This window comes from Mesoplodon mirus (assembly GCF_964341445.2).
Source record: "Mesoplodon mirus genome assembly, chromosome: 17".
NCBI classification, from domain to species: domain Eukaryota; kingdom Metazoa; phylum Chordata; class Mammalia; order Artiodactyla; family Ziphiidae; genus Mesoplodon; species Mesoplodon mirus.
In genome coordinates, this window is record NC_138993.1 from 8,748,925 (window position 1) to 8,766,368 (window position 17,444).

General features: G+C 42.2%; 1 protein-coding gene across 2 annotated transcripts in view; it reads left to right on the forward strand.

Moving 5' to 3' along the window:
* Window positions 1-17,444, forward strand: part of FRY (FRY microtubule binding protein) — a 324,059-nt gene that overhangs the window by 277,258 nt on the left and 29,357 nt on the right. For both annotated transcript variants that reach the window (XM_082602261.1, XM_082602262.1), the window contains exons 44-51: window positions 152-759; window positions 1,670-1,767; window positions 2,103-2,273; window positions 6,130-6,270; window positions 8,319-8,498; window positions 10,951-11,112; window positions 13,465-13,539; window positions 16,531-16,701. In XM_082602261.1, the coding sequence (XP_082458387.1) occupies window positions 152-759; window positions 1,670-1,767; window positions 2,103-2,273; window positions 6,130-6,270; window positions 8,319-8,498; window positions 10,951-11,112; window positions 13,465-13,539; window positions 16,531-16,701 (1,606 nt within the window). The remainder of the gene's footprint in view (window positions 1-151; window positions 760-1,669; window positions 1,768-2,102; window positions 2,274-6,129; window positions 6,271-8,318; window positions 8,499-10,950; window positions 11,113-13,464; window positions 13,540-16,530; window positions 16,702-17,444) is intronic.

Below are 17,444 nucleotides of genomic sequence, written 5' to 3' on the forward strand. Positions count from 1 at the left end.
TTTCCGTTTAAGAATGTGGAAAAATGAATAGAAAGTAATATTTCCAAAGAATGATTTCCCTTCCTCATTGTTTGTTGATGGATCTTGAGAGGACTAGCCTTTCACTGAAATGTGTTGGCTTCCTATTGAACTTTTTAACTTCTGTCCCCAGCTCTTCATCACCAGACTTAAGCTCTAGTGCTAAACTAACAGCAAGCAGAAAGAGCACAGGACAACTCAATGTGAACCCTGGGACAGCCAGCGGCAGCACAGCAACTTCAGAGCGCAGCCGGCATCAAAGGAGCTTCTCTGTGCCCAAGAAGTTTGGTGTTGTCGACCGGTCCTCAGACCCACCTCGAAGTGCCACCCTGGACAGAATTCAGGCCTGTACCCAACAAGGCCTCTCCTCAAAAACCAGAAGCTCATCTTCCTTGAAGGACAGCCTCACGGACCCATCACACATAAACCATCCAACCAACCTGTTGGCCACCATCTTTTGGGTCGCGGTGGCCTTGATGGAATCCGATTTTGAGTTTGAATACCTAATGGCCTTAAGGCTGTTGAACAGACTGCTGGCTCACATGCCACTCGATAAAGCTGAGAACCGAGAAAAACTGGAGAAACTCCAGGCACAGCTCAAGTGGGCGGACTTCTCAGGGTTGCAGCAGCTGCTCCTGAAGGGATTCACCTCCGTCACCACCACCGACCTTACCCTGCAGCTGTTCAGTTTGCTGACACCGGTGTCCAGAGTATCCATGGTGGACTCATCCCAAGCCATTGGTAAAGCCCACATCACTCACGCTCTTACAGTTCTGGTCATGGTGGGACTCATGTTTAGTGTAATAAGATAATGTGGGCTTAGTACTTCTAAGGATTCTGCTTAAAAATGGTTCTTTGGGAATACTTTGTTCTTTCTTTTAAAATTCTATACAAGTCTTAAAATTCTATATAACTCTTAGTTATGTATATTGTAAGAGATATTTTTAAGGCAATAGCATAAAGGGGCAGGAGTAATACATAAGACAGTAATCATTTCTTTATGCTTTCCAGATCAAATTGCAGATAGTGTTGGTTTATTCCACTGCTGTCGTACAGACTTTTTTCCCTTTTTTCTTAACTCCTAAATCTTTTATTTTTCTAAGCCTTTCCTTTCCTCTTGAAAATTCCCTTGGTTCCCTATCGTTGTGAATTAAGCCAACAACAAACCAGATTTTTAATACCATGGCATGTGGCCCAGAATTCTTTCCAGGAAGCCAAAGCTTGATACAGTGGAACTAAGCTACTCATCATTTTAAAGAGTCTTTCTGATTACATGAGTAAGACTTAAATTGATTGGCCTGTGTCTTCTCAAGCAGGTTTTCCTTAAAATACATTTTTGATAAAAATTCAAACTAGTGCTTCAATTCATTTTAATCTGCTTTTTAAAATCTGTGCCAATCATTCTTATTTGCAACAGTCCATAGCAAAACAGCCGCTGAACCTGCAAATTACAAATGTACTTCAGTGCCTCCTTTGAAACGGTGCCATTGCAGTCATACATTTTTCCTGGATTTATGTTAGTTCAGCTCAAAGCTGCTTCAAAAGGCTGCTTTTGCATCACCTCAGAATAAAATCTGTAATATGCCTTCCCGCTATTAATGGTTCAAATGCACCATATTCACTTGTCTCCGTTGTATCTTCTCTAATCCAGGGTTTCCACTGAATGTCTTGTGTCTTCTGCCCCAGCTGATACAGCATTTTGAAAACCCCGGCCAGTTCTGTAAGGATATAGCCGAAAGGATTGCTCAGGTATGCCTTACAGTTTCACCCTCAGGGAGATCCAAGGCCTAATGGTGGACAGAGATTACCAGGCTCAGACAGGGTGATGAGTTTCATAAACCTGAAAATGATAACTGATGTCACTAGTAATTCACATCTCTGGGTGGCTGATTTGCATTGTCATTTCATTATTGAGAAAACAAGTGGAAAAAAATTGTGAAAATTAAATTACTAAGCGCCTCTGCAGCTACCCAAAAAATGTATCGATCAATTTTCCAGGCTGCTGGGGCTTATAGCAAAATTGCTGACATTTCTTCCTTTTCATCAGGCTGTTTTATCCCTAATTGATTTTCTTCCTGTAAAAGGTTTGTCTGGAAGAGAAGAACCCCAAACTTTCCAATCTTGCACATGTCATGACTCTTTATAAAACACACAGCTACACGAGGGACTGTACCACATGGGTCAACGTGGTCTGTCGATACCTTCATGAAGCATATGCTGACATTACCTTGAATATGGTTACCTACCTGGCAGAGGTAAGCTCTTCAATTAAGGATAAAATCTGTTATAGTTTCTATGGGTAAAATATGTATGTAAAACTGATAACAATAGCCTTAACTTACTGATCACCTATTACCTACTGGCACAGATGCTGTATGGAATCATTTAAAATCCTCACAACAACCCAGTGATGTAGGATTCTTTATTTTAACAAAGATTCCGAGGCTCAGCCAGGTTAAGTAATCTGCCACAAGTTTAAGGTGAAATGAGGTATAGCTGCCTCCGAAGCTTAAACTCCTTTTTACTACACTAATACCTGCCAGACATGGCAGAGATGAGGAGATTTTATCTGCATTATTCTGGGTGTTCAAATCTTATTTAAAGAGTTATTGTGTGGCTTGTATGTTTAATGGTTGTTTGCTCTGAACTCATTAACAAAGCATATATTTTTGAAAAAAACTTTTTTTTTTCTTTTGCGGTATGCGGGCCTCTCACTGTTGTGGTCTCTCCTGTTGCGGAGCACAGGCTCCAGACGCGCAGGCTCAGTGGCCATGGCTCACGGGCCCAGCCGCTCCGCAGCATGTGGGATCTTCCCGGACCGGGGCACGAACCCGTGTCCCCTGCATCGGCAGGCGGACTCTCAACCACTGCACCGCCAGGGAAGCCCCCAAAAAACCTTTTATCTTCATCTTTTGTGTTTGTTTTTAAAACTGGGGTGGGATTTTTGTCCTCATACCAGTGTGTTCCTAGCACATTCATTGCAAACCCCTACTCTGACTTCTGTGTACGCTGATGCTAGAAATACATACCACTTTCGGCAAGTGATGAAATGTTATTCTTTAGCACCCCCAGACCCCAACTAGTTTACTATACAAGGTCATGAAATCTATGAGGCAAGTGATTGATAGTATTACCTTGTTTTAGCATTTTCAGCGTTTGCTTTTCCTCTCTGGATCTGCGTTCATGCCTCTTGCTGGGGCCTTTTCAGAAGTGATGAAGACAGTCCATTCTAATTTTTCTTGTATTATATCACCAATTCAGAATGCAGATAGGTTAAGAATCAGTCATTTTTGGAAAGGCTCCATAAGACTGAAAGCCTCTACCTAGAAAAAGTAGGTAGCTGCTTCATCCACCAGCATATATAATTGACCCTGCAGGATTTTGGTTTGCAACACAGATCAGCAATATTGGGCTGTATTCGCACTGTCAACAGCCGAGGATTATTTTGCTCTTTTCACACCCCCCATCCCTGGCATTTAAAGAACCTCTCTTAAGTGCCACCTACTGCTTTTGATAATCACCTTGGTCACATCTGTCCCTGCAAGAGTTACTAATCCAGCACACACATACCTTAGCACACAAGAAGTACCGGGACAAACAATGCAAACACCCTGCTTACCAAGGCAGCCAATGCCTGTTTTAAAACAAGGTGATCTGGGAGAGAGCAAGGAGGCAAAATTTGTTTGGTTCACTAGACATAAAAGTTTCAAAAATACAAATGGGCTGTGGTCTGTACATACGATGGAATATTATTCAGGCTTCAAAAGGAATGAAGTGCTGACACAGGCTACAACATAGAGGAACCTTGAAAATATTATGCGAAGTGAAATCAGCCAGACACAAGAGGACACATACATGATTCCACTTATATGAGGAACATAGAAGCGGCAAATTTATAGCCACTGTTTTACAGTTATAGAGTTTCAGTTTGGGATGATAAACAAGTCCTGGAAATAAATAGTGGTCATGGTTGCGCAACAATGTGGGTGTACTTAATGCCGCTAAATTGTACACCTAGAAATAGTTAAAATGGTAAATTTTATATTATATGTATTTTACCACAATAAAAAAATAAATTAAACTGGATATCCTAATTTGTTCTATGCTGCCCTTATCAACAATTGTCACCAAAAATTTTAATATAAACTTACCTACTCACTACATATGATATAAATTAACTGCTATTTCAGTTAGTCCCATGTTCTTTCTGGTGTTGGCCAGGTACCTACATATAATTTTAGGCAGCTGTGGTCACTGTTTCCACTGAACCTGCTGTGCTCACTTCACACTAACTTTGTATGTGTGTATGTGTTGACATAGCTCACATCTTGTCACTTTCAATAACTGTGGAATTATATCGTTAACCATCTACCTTTTGTTGCTTGTATTCATAATTTTTTTAAATAGTCCTTTGATGCAGACTTTTTATCAGATTACATTTAGCTCATTTTTCCTGGTGGCATTTCCCAAAAAATCTATCCAGGTAAAGCTCATGGATACATTTGGGAAAATGTATGCATTTGGGAAATTGGTCTTCACAGAGATTTTCCCAATTTACAATACTACAAACAACGTATAAATATTCAGGTTATCCCATATCCCCACTAAATTCTATCATTCCATTTATACATGTTTTCAGTTGAATATTTTTATTGGTACTTTAAAATTAATCTCTTTATGTATTTCCTTTCTAGTGAAGATATTCCTTTTTTCATACAATAGATTTGTGGAATTGTATATTTCCTCATCTGTTAACCGTTCAGTTATTTCTTTGGGCCACTTTTTAAAAAAATTTATTTATTGTATTTTTGGCTGCGTTGGGTCTTCGTTGCTGCATGTGGGCTTCCTCCAGTTGCAGTGAGCGGGGGCTACTCTTCGTTGCGGTGCGCAGGTTTCTCATTGCAGTGGCTTCTCTCGTTGCAGAGCACGTGCTCTAGGCGCTTGGGCTTCAGTAGTTGTGGCTCGCGGGCTCTAGAGCGCAGGCTCAGTAGTTGTGGTGCACGGGCTTAGTTGCTCCGTGGCATGTGTGATCTTCCTGGACCAGGGCTCAAACCCATGTCCCCTGCATTGGCAGGCGGATTCTTAACCATTGCACCACCAGGGAAGCCCTGGGCCACTTTTGATGTGGAATTTCAGCATTTATTTGAATCATTTCTATTAATTTTTAATTTTGAACAGTAGCCTTTTTCATTATGTCTGTCACATCAGTTTTCTCACTATTTTGCTTTCCTTTTTGAAAATGTCATTGATTTTTCCCCCTGATTATAAAAGCAGTATGTGTTCAAAAATAATTATATTATCTAGGGAGAAACACTATCAACATTTTGTTGGGTTTACTTCCAGCGTTATTTCTATGTAACACACACCCACTCACATCAATGTTGGCATCATCTATTATATAGAAATTATATATCCTTCCTCTTTCACTTAATATTATCTGATATCCTTTACTATCTTTAAAAATGTCATTCTATTGACTGCATGGTATTTCATCATACAATTTACCATAATTTATGTATCCATTTCCCTAGTGTTTGACATTTAAATTGCTTACAGAGCTTTCTTGTTTTGTGTGGGGTTTTTTGTTTTGTTTTTTTTACCATTATAAATAATGCCTTGGTGAAATCTCTTATTTAAATCTTAGTATTTATCTCTAGGTTTGGAAAAGTTCCTAAAAGTGTAATTAGTATTTCAAAAGATATGAACCCTTTTAGTACTGTTGATCTCAATTGCCAAATTATCCAATTTACATTTCCGCTGATGTGTAAGAACACTCTTCTTATGTCCTCACCAGTACTATCATCAATTTCTAATCTTTGCCAATTCGATAACTGATAAATGTATCTTTCATTTTCATTTATATTTTTCAGTCATTAGTGGTGTTTGATGCTTTCCTTTTGAGGTTTATTTTGTTGCATTCCATTGTGTAATATTATATTTATATACTCAGACCTACCTGCATTGCCTTTGATAATACCTCCATTTCTTCAGTAGTTAGGATTTTCTTTTCCCTCCTAAGGAAATGTGCAATCATAAAGGTACTAGGAAACCCTGGTGCTTCTGTGTGAAAATCTGGTGTCAAACTGACTCACGCTGTGCTTTTCCCCACAGCTGCTGGAGAAGGGCCTCCCCAGCATGCAGCAGCCCCTCCTGCAAGTGATCTACAGTCTGCTCAGCTACATGGACCTTTCTGTCGTTCCGGTAAAGCAGTTCAATGTGGAAGTTCTGAAAACCATTGAAAAATACGTGCAAGTGAGTATTTGATCCAGGATGTTTCCAGAAAGTCATTCCAGAAAGACTGAGGCTTTGCATGGAGCTTTCTTTGTACTTGGCCACAGAGCTATATGGGTGCCAGGCTGCAAGTTCATTCATTGATATCCATAACGTGCTGAGAGCGGCTGAGATGGTGGCCGACCACACCCTGAGTGGTATCCTGAGGAAAAAGGCAGGACCAGGCCGCAGTGCGTTCCTGAGCCTTCGGAGGACACCTCTCTGCCTCTTGGGCTTCTAGGCTGGGTATTGAAAGCACACTCCTGGCTGGGAGGGCAGGGGCAGGGTCTCATTTGAGGGGTCCTATTTCAATGGAGAAGGAAGAAGCAACTTGCTTGTGCCTGGTTCTAGGCCAGGCGTTTCAAATGCGAACAGTTAATTCAGAGGTTCAAATTGTCCCTTTAGAGTTGAAGGAATTAAGGTTAAGAAAGTGGCATAAATGTGCTTGAAAATACTCCAGCAAACAAACGTAGTGTACTTGGTAAGTTTCAGAGTTCAAGGGCAAATGCTAGGTTTTTCTCTGGTTAAACTCATTGACTAAGCCGTACAATTTTAAACTTTTTTTTTTCCATCCTCACTTCACCAGTCACGTTACTTGCAGAAAATTACTTAATGCTAAAAATGATTTGCAAGCTTTTTTTTTTTTTCGAGTGGTGTTGCTCCAGAAATAGTTGTACCATGTGGTAGGCATTCATTACCACTTTCTCACTTTACACTCATGAGGGACAGAGGGTCAGTTCACATGTTTCTACTAATCATGTGCCCCTAGTTAAAAAAAAAAAAGTGATTGTTTTATTAGGCTACCTATTCTTAGGCCTGTGGGCCATCCCTGGTGCTCAAGATCTTATCTTGAATGGTGGCTAATTTCATATTCAAACCATGACCTCCCATGTGTAGAATTTAACAGTGAAGGAAATGTGTTTTATTTCATGCACTTTATTCCAAGGCCTAGGCAAATAATAACTTTTATCATGCTAGTTTATCTGTGTTCAATAGTTTTGTGGGAGAAGTACCTCAGTCAGCTTGGGGTTGTCAGGGATACAAAAAGGGTGAAACAAATGAGACTTACAGGAAGAGTAGGAGTTTGGTAAGGCAATAAGGAGAGGAAGGGCATTCCAGGATGAGGGAGTAGCATGAGGAAAGGCACAGAGGCTAAGAGACCTTGGCTGGTTTGGGCAACTCCAGGAGTTGCCTGGGGGAGATTACCCCTGCAGGCCTTGCTCAAGGAGTGTGGACTCCACCTTGTCCACCAGAGGGAGCCCTTGAAGGAGTTTAAGCAGGGAAGTGGCTTGAGCTGAAGATTCTAGAAAGATCACTGTAGCTGCAGTGGGTTTGATGACGGACCCAAGGAGAGGCTGCAACTGGGGAAGCCAGTTAAGAGGCCATTGAAATAGTCCAGGCAGAGGCCAGAGAGGATTCAGCTGAGCCAGTGCCAACAGCAATGGAGGGGTGGGGGGGATCAAGTTCTCAGGAGGGAGAGAAAGAGGGGAGGTGAGAATGGCTCCCAGATTCCTGGGTTAGGTCATGAGGAAGATGTGGAGAAGAAGAGAAGAGGGCTGAGGGCAGAGATCAGATGCCCAGGAGCAGGTGAGGCAGGAAGAGCCAGTGGAGGAGGAGGAGGACCAAGGACGCTTGGAAACTGGAGGTGGGGAGAATCTTGAGAAAGAGTGAGTAGACAGTAGCATAAAATGCAACGAGGGTTGCTGCAGGGGAGGGGGGGCAGTTGTTTGTTTTCTGTTTTGTTTTTCAAACTGAAGAAATACCTCATTAGCAAAAATGGTACCTTGTCATTTTAAACTTTTACTTATTTGAATGTGGACAACACGGGTCTTTTTTTCTTGTTTCCTAAATGTAGCTCATCTTATGCATAAATTATCTTTTTATGTCATTTGCCTTTTACTTATTACAGAATTTCCTGCACTGTTTTAAATCGATGAGTCCTGACCAGAAGTTTTGGTAGCTAGCGTCATAGTGTGTTTTGTTTTGTTTTTCAAATTATTTTTACCCATTGACTGTTTTATTTCCTTCAGAGCATCCACTGGAGAGAAGCTTTGAATATCTTGAAGCTAGTAGTTTCTCGATCTGCCAGCCTAGTTTTACCTTCCTACCAACACAGTGACCTTTCAAAGATAGAAATACATCGAGTATGGACCAGTGCGTCTAAGGAATTACCCGGGAAAACCCTGGACTTTCACTTTGATATTTCAGAGGTATGTTAACTCTTTCTGTAAACTTTAGCATGAATACATAGTGGCAAAGGTCAGAACTAGTTGCCTGGAGAAGGGGCAACTTATTTTACAGTTATGTCAAGTGAAAGCTCCTAAGGCCTAGATTAGGTTCAACGCATTGTCCTATTCACTGGGGCTCTTCTCTGGCAGCTTTTAAAAATAGAAGCTAGGGCTTCCCTGGTGGTGCAGTGGTTGGGGGTCCGCCTGCTGATGCAGGGGGCGCGGGTTCGTGCCCCGGTCCAGGAGGATCCCGCGTGCCGCGGAGCGGCTGGGCCCATGAGCCATGGCCGCTGGGCCTGCGCGTCCGGAGCCTGTGCTCCGCAACGGGAGAGGCCACAACAGTGAGAGGCCCGCGTACCGCAAAAAAAAAAAAAAAAAAAAGCTAGCCTCAGCTATATAAAAATGATTTCCCCCAAAAAGATAACTTTAAAATGGAATGATCTGGGCCTCCCTGGTGGCGCAGTGGTTGAGAGTCCGCCTGCCGATGCAGGGGATACGGGTTCGTGCCCCGGTCTGGGAGGATCCCATATGCCGCGGAGCGGCTGGGCCCGTGAGCCATGGCCGCTGGGCCTGCGCATCCGGAGCCTGTGCTCCGCAACGGGGGAGGCCACAACAGTGAGAGGCCCGCATACCGCAAAAAGAAAAAAAAAAAAAAAAAAAAATGGAATGATCTTAAGCCTTTTAAACCATGACCTTCACTCATTCTTCATCTGACAGCTGTCACGTCCTATCTTGTATCCACAACCTTGTTTCCTGAACTGCAGCCAAACCAGCGGATGCCTGAGATTTACAGGAATACGGAATCTGCCTTTATGGTCACTTCCCCAAACCACACTGCTTTTTAAACCAGTATAACTATCTAAATGCTTGCCTTGAGGGAGATGGGTGTGAGGAGGGAAGAGACTTAGAAACTAAGGAGTTAGGAAGAGAAGAAGACAGAAAATAGTCAGGTTTACCTACTGGTCCATGAACAAACTTTTGGGAGGCCTGTACTTAACTATTTTAGTCTAAGATGTAAAAATACATTTGCTTTCCTGTCACCTTTACCCCATGACCCATATACCCCCCCAAAGCAGAAACAACGGCCTGTCCACTTGGTAAGCAGGGTCTGTACAGTGTCTGATGCATGTTAGGTACTTCATAAATATTCTTCAACACAGCTGAATGGATTCATTCACTAAAGGAATAAACTAGATCTGCTTACATGGAACTTACTCTATTAATTAGGTTATAGCTAGACTGGGTTTTTTCACACAGTAGTCTCACTGACCATTCATCATTTCAATACTCAGGATGAGATGCTGTTGTGCTACCATCATGATATTTAGTATGTATATGATATTAAGGTATCAGCTCAGTATTTTTCAATTTTTAACATTTTTTTTACATTGCTGGGGGTGGGGGAAGCTTACTCTTTGACTTAAGTTTACTCTGTCCCAAAGAGGTACAGAAAACCCGTAGCCAATCAGCTGCATGCCTCGGAGACGCAGCTGCTCCAGAAAGATGTGCCTTGAGAGGCAGGTGGAGAATTACCAGCCAGCATCTGCCATCTCTGAATGTAGACCTATGAACAGGTTTCTGCAGAGACCTCCCTGGGGCTAAAGTTTGGGAGGTGCTGCCTACCCAGCCACCACACTCCAGGACTCGCAGGAAGTGAAATTTCTGAAGTGTTGTCGAGAACCTGGCCCTGACCTCATTCATTAAAATAATTGAAAAGATATAAATAATTTAAACAAATTTTTAAATAATTGAGAGTGTATCAAGATTGGTGATTACAGGTTGGGATGAAGGGAAGGAATTTTGGTCTTGTTTTAACTATAAAGAAAGTCTTTCAAGGTTAAACATCTGAAAACTATTTTGCTTTCCTGCATGTCTTCCTTCTTATCTTTACAATCATTTCTAAAGTGTGTTTAAGAACAGGCAATTGGGGCTTCTCTGGTGGCGCAGTGGTTGAGAGTCCGCCTGCCGATGCAGGGGACGCGGGTTCGTGCCCCGGTCCGGGAAGATCCCACATGCTGCAGAGCGGCTGGGCCCGTGAGCCATGGCCGCTGAGCCTGCGCGTCCAGAGCCTGTGCTCCACAACAGGAGAGGCCACAACAGTGAGAGGCCCATGTACAGCAAATAATAATAATAATAAATAAATAAATAAAATATTTTTTAAAAAGAACAAGAAATTGAAAAAAAAAAAAAAGAACAAGAAATTGGATTTGTTTTCAGCTGCTAAAGAGGGTGAGAAAGTGTTGAAGATGCAAAATGATCTGGAATATGTATTTGAACATAAGGAAAATGAGCCTCCTTGTAACACTGAACTTCTCTAATCTAAGTTTTAATCAGATAAGCAGTTCTTGGTTGCTGCTGGGATAGAGTGATCCATATACCCCAGAAGTATGAATGAGATAGCAGAACGTGTGCTTCTCTATTCTTTTTTCTCAAGACGCCCATCATCGGGAGGCGATACGATGAACTGCAGAACTCTTCTGGGCGTGATGGGAAGCCCAGGGCCATGGCCGTCACCCGGAGTGCATCCTCCACCTCATCAGGCTCCAACTCCAATGTCCTTGTTCCTGTAAGCTGGAAAAGGCCCCAGTATTCTCAGGTAAAGAGTCCTCAACTCCCAGGATTGGAAGGGAGCTTAGGGGACCTATTGAACCCAACTGTGATATGGGATTCCTGCATCCACCATCCCAATATTCCCGTCTGGGCATCGACACTTCACTGATGATGATCTCACGGTATGCTGTATCCCGAGGGAACCCATTTTATCTTTGAACAGTTCATTACATTGAGTTGAAGTCTGACACTCTATTGCTTCTTCTCATTGGTCCTAGTTCTCTTAAGGCTTAGAAAATGCAGTTGGATCTGTCTTTCACATGGCAGCCCTTCAAACACTTAAAGAAACCCTCCCCCCTCTGCCACTCACCCAAATCAGTCCTCTTTTCTCCAAGTAATACATCCTTAGTTCTCCTAACCAATCCTGCATAACAGGGCCACACCCCAATGACCATTCTGGCTGCAGTCCCACGAGCCTGCCCTCCAGTCAGTGGGCTCCATGCACACCTGACCCTGCAGAGCATGGTGGGCGGCCAGATTTCTCTGTGGTTCTGTTATCTGTATTCACTTTCTGGGTGACTGCATCACAGTATTGATGTCATTGGACTTGCTGTCAAGTGAAACCCATGCATTATTTGGGGCTCTTTTGGTGACATGTGCCAGAAGCCCAGTGAAAAACTACCTTAAGTGGAAGGGGAGTGTGTTAACTCCTATATCGTAACTTCAAGCAGAACTGGACTATAGCACACACAATCCTTAGACCCTCTCTGTCCTTCTCACTGTCCCCACCTTCTCTTCCCAAAGTCTTAGGCCTGCTTTCCTCCCTGCTGACTTCATTCTCAGGCAGACTGTTCTCACGTGAGGCCCAACAACCTCTTGCAGCTCCAGATTTACATGGTCTTTGGCTCTGATGATTTCAGGACAGAGGCCTCCCCTCCCCAGCATCATAGCAATTCTGGAGAAAGGGCTCTGTGCAAGAGAGGCACAGCCCCATTTGGCAGGAGAAGAGCCGTCCCAAGATAAAAAGAGGGACTGCCTTACGGGAGAAAGGCAAAGTGGGTGCTGCTGGGTGCTGCGCAGAGAGAAACCCTTTGTTTGCACGCCCAGCAGGTCTCATCCTCACTCTCAGAGGTTAGGGAAATGGAGCTTAGAGCACAGCGCCTACTGGACCAGAGCTGGTTCTCAGTGTGTGCTCACTGCGTGCTTGAATAGAGAGCCCACTCTACTTTCCTGGGAATTTGGAAAAGAGAAGACAAATGTACAGCCCAATTCCATGCTCCTCTATATTCATTCCTTCCCAGAATTGTAAAGTGCCCACTAAAACTTAGGGAGATAGGTTAGTGACTCTCTTGCCATTCTTCAACATCGAGGTCCTCCTGTCTTTGACCTTGAAATGACACCATATTGAGTATCCCGTCTATAATTTGAAAAGAAGGATGCAGGGAACCGAGTTCCATTAAGAAGGAAAATCTATGAGTGATATTGGCCTCCTTGCAGTCTCCATATTAAATCAGATTAAAAGGGAAAAAAATCATTTTCAGGAGAGGAGGACGAGTGCTTTAAGAGCAATTCTGAGGCACATGAACGTTTTTTAGGCTCTGGTTACTCATCCTTTTCATTCTCAACTCACCAGTCATTCTGAGACCTAGTTTGTCTATGTCATTGGGAAATGTGATGGTTTGTAGAAGAATCCCCGTGCTTAAGGAACTGAAAAGTAAGGTTTACGAAGAAAAGCAAAAGGAATTCTATCCATTTAACTATAGGAAGAATAAATTGAGAAAGATTTAATATGCCTTGCAAATAATCGAATTTAATTCTGCAGAAAGTAAATTTATCCTCCCATTTGAGGAAAAGAGAATTGTGTTGTAATATAATAGATTTAATTTAGGTGTAAGGAAAGGCTTGCTAATGATTGAAAGTTGTAGCACACAAGAAAGATTATCAAGGGGAGTAATGAATACCTGCTAAAGAACCAAGGGGTTGACTTTCACGTCCCCTCCCTTGGGAAAACTTAGATCAGCACTGTCCAGTAGAAATATAATGTGAGCCTCATTTAAAATTTTCTAATAGTCACCTTTTGAGAAAAAGAAAAAAAGGTAAAATTAATTTTAATAACACATTTATTATATGTAATATATATCTAATAGATATCTCTATATATTATATCTAAATATATAATATATCTAAAATATTTTTTAACATAAATTCAATATTTTACAATTATTGGTGAGGTATTTTACATTCTTTTTTCATACCAACTCTTCATGTATTTTATATCTCCATTCTCACTGGCCACATTTCAGGTGGGTTAGCCCTTTGTGGCTGATGGCTACAGTATTGGAATAGATTTGATCACAGGACCCCATGATTAAAACCTGCCTGTGTGTTTCTTTTCCAGAAGAGGACGAAAGAGAAGTTGGTACACGTCCTTTCTCTGTGTGGCCAAGAAGTAGGATTAAGCAAAAATCCATCGGTAAGTTCTGTCCTATATCACATTTATTTTGGTGTCATAACCTTTTTACCTTTGGTCGGTTTTTGCCTTTGGTCATGTAGTTTGGAGGTTTCAACTACGAATTACAAGTATGATATCCATCATCTAGATCAAACCCTTAGATTATTTCTCTCCAAAGTATGATTTTTAATCTCAGTTCAGAAACAATGAAAGATGTTATTGGCTATTTGCTCCAGTTGGTAAATAAAAACTCAGTTATTTTAATTTTTTTAATATCTTGGATCTTTTTAATAAATATGCCCAGACTTTCTTAAAATATGTATATGTGACTGTCTTCTGCACCACCATATATGATACATGTTCCTTTTGGGTGTAATTTTACTCTCTGTACACACATCTCTTACCGTGATGTCACTATTTTACTCATGTACAATAAAGGTGAAAATAGTGATATATTACCATGTTTTTTGTCATATAAACTTCCACTGAGGGACTTCCCTGGCAGTCCAGTGGTTAGGACTCCATGCTTCCACTTCAGGGGGCATGGGTTCGAGCCCTGGTCAGGGAAGTAAGATCCCGTGTAAAGCGCGGCCAAAAAAAAAAAAAAAAAAAACAGACCAACAAACAAAACTTCTACTGATGATACAGTTGCACAAAAATGCCATTGGGCTTTGAAATAAATGAATAATTGAAGTATTAGAAGTTAGCTTCTGAAGCTTTTATAAAATTTAGAAAATTCAAATTGTGTGTGTGAGAATATTGTAGCAAAAGCAATAAAAATCTCCGGGTTTGGTTTTACCAGGTATTTTTATTTCATCTATATCACAGCATCTTTATTAGTAACCAGAAAAGAAAATAGCAAACTAAGTAATGTCCCAAGTAAGAAGTAGCAAACAGTGTCTCTGTGGAACTACTTTTCAAATTCCAAAATGTATATACTAATGTAGTTCATGAGCAGGTGAAATATGAGACTCATAGATTCGTGCTAAAGTGCAAGTTGGTACTTGTAATCGTCTGGGAATGTGCCCCAGCCAGAAGGGTGGCCTCTGTTGAAGTCACCTTCTGAGTTATTGATCAGTGGGTTTGCTGCTGCTCCTGTGACATCACTGAGGGAAGAGGGACAAGGAGATAGTGTGGGGCAGATTGAGCCTCCCAGCCTGAAAGGGAGAGGAATGAGAGCCCTTTACCTCTGCAGTGGCACAGCCAGAGACGTCCATTTCTTACCACCCCTGTGGGTACACTGTCTCCTTCAGATCCAAACCGCCTGCTTCTGTGCCAGGCCTTTCTAGCTAGAAATGTTTACTATGTTACAAATAAGAAAAGTGGCACCAACAAGGAAAGGGAGGCCTCCGCTGAGGAAATCAGAATTCTAGTCTCTCATCTCCCACTGACTAGTTGGCTGGTCCTCAGTGCTATTTATCTCATATACCCATTTGCAATCCCTGTACAGACAGTGTGTCTTGTACCATTTTATGAAAACCTAGTGAAAATCCTATGACTGCTCTGAAACACTGGAGAAAAAAAAGAATGTTTAAAATCCATTCCCGGGCTTCCCTGGTGGCACAGTGGTTGAGAATTCACCCGCCAATGCAGAGGACACGGGTTCGAGCCCTGGTCCGGGAAGATCCCACATGCCGCGGAGCAACTAAGCCCATGAGCCACAACTACTGAAGCCCGCGCGCCTAGAGCCCATGCTCCACAACAAGAGAAGCCCCTGCAATGAGAAGCCCGCGCACCGCAACGAAGAGTAGCCCCCGCTCGCCACAACTAGAGAAAAAGCCCACGCTCAGCAACAAAGACCCAACACAGCCAAAAATAAAAAAAGAAAGAAAGAAATTTTTTTTAAATAACTAAAAACAATAAAATCCATCCCCCCCCTTTTTTTCCTTTTGAGAGATATTTGTTATATTTAAATTCTTATAAATGACTTGCTTACTTTCAAGGAAGACCAAGACGTTATAACAGTTAAATAAAGAATACTGTTCATTTTATTTAATATCAGTCTATGTTCAGGAGAGGCTGGAGAGCAAAACATTTAGATTTATTTGAAGCCTGTTATTTCTGCAAAGTTATATTAAAATGGCCCAAGTGAAATGAACCTAAACATAGAAGTTAATTTAAAAATATTAACATAGGGCTTCCCTGGTGGCGCAGTGGTTGAGAGTCCGCCTGCCGATGCAGGGGACACAGGTTCGTGCCCCGGTCCGGGAAGATCCCACGTGCCGCGGAGCGGCTGGGCCCGTGAGCCATGGCCGCTGAGCCTGCGCGTCCGGAGCCTGTGCTCCGCAATGGGAGAGGCCACAACAGTGAGAGGCCCGTGTACCGCAAAAAAATATATAAATAAATAAATAATAAAAATATTAACATACTAAAATTTTAATCGAAAAACAAGTTTTGTTTGAATCGACAGGACTTTTAAGTATGAATCATGAGCACGGCTGCTCAGCGTCTCCTCTGTAATTCACATGAACAAGTACTGTACTTCCTGACTTATGTTTCTTTTTCCCTACCAGTTCCTGGTTTATCTCTAAGAGGGTTAAATACTTTGCTCTCACAGTTCGTTCTACAATAACATATCTTGGCATCAGTAGTCCTTAAAAGCTTTCATGATAATATGTATGTGATGTGTATGTGTGTGTGAATCTGTACAGTTTCTAACCTCGGTAAGTGCAGTAACAGTGGAAAATTTCTTGGCTGCTGTAGACTGTCTGTGAACACACACTCAGTTGTCACACACACACACACACACGCACGCATGTAGGATACACTTTTCATTAAGAAGCAGCGATTTGACTCTTGAACACTTTCCTAGCGTGTGAACTTGCATCTTTGCAATGAGTTTAATCTGAAGGCGCCTGTCCAACATAAATAATAAAAGAGCATTCTAAAAATACCCACTTAAGGAATTAGGTGTGTACTGGAAATACAGTGCTCTGAGGAGCCAGTTACAGTTTTTGTAGCACAAACAAAGAAGGGAGAGCGGTTTCTCAGGAGAGGACTCTTGGTTTGTAGGTGATTTTCTCGTCGTGTGGGGACTTGGATCTGCTGGAGCATCAGACGAGCCTAGTGTCCTCCGAGGACGGCACCCGGGACCAGGAGAACATGGATGACACCAACAGTGAGCAGCAGTTCCGTGTCTTTAGAGACTTCGATTTCCTAGACGTGGAGCTGGAGGATGGAGAGGTACGGCCAGGCTCGGTGGAAGCCATCCGCTCAGCCTTTTCCTTGACTAACAGAACAGTTTCTTTCTCTCTGCTAAATAATGAGTTCTTTCATTAGAAAACTGTAAACTTTTTAATCAATTTATTCAAAGTACAGCAGCTTAACTTTGGCAAAAGTCACCACAACCTTCCTGTCTAAGCCCACGGCCAAAGCCACCAAGTTCTTTCTAAATGGCAAAGATCTGACTTTGAATGACCACACAGAGACTCTGTGTGTAGTCCAGAGGTGAACTTTAAAAAAAAATCACAGAAATATTCAAGGTCTGAGCCTGTCCTCTGGAACCTGGGTAAAACAGGCTAAGCATTTTATTATTTTCAATGTGAAATTGCTCTCATGGGTTGACATCAAAGCTTGCCTGCTGCAACCTGCGATCAGAGCCCGAGGGCCCCGGCATCTTTGTGCTGTTGGATGAAATCCTCAGAACTTGAAACTAGATTTAACATACAAGAGCTCTTGGCTCTGCTTTCAGTTGGTTCTTGACACCTGGAGCAGCTGAATTCAAGTATCAACAGGCAGATGCAGATCTGTTTATCTGTATGATAATCATGGTAATAAGACCCTTTCCGTTATGAGTCATGTTTTTGAAAACCTGGGATTGCAAGGAGGAGCATCATTTCAGTAGCTCAGGGGCATGTTCCAGCTGAGAGGCAGGCTTTTTCCTCCTGGGATGGACACTATGTTCCCTGAAGTGGGGTTGGCATCTG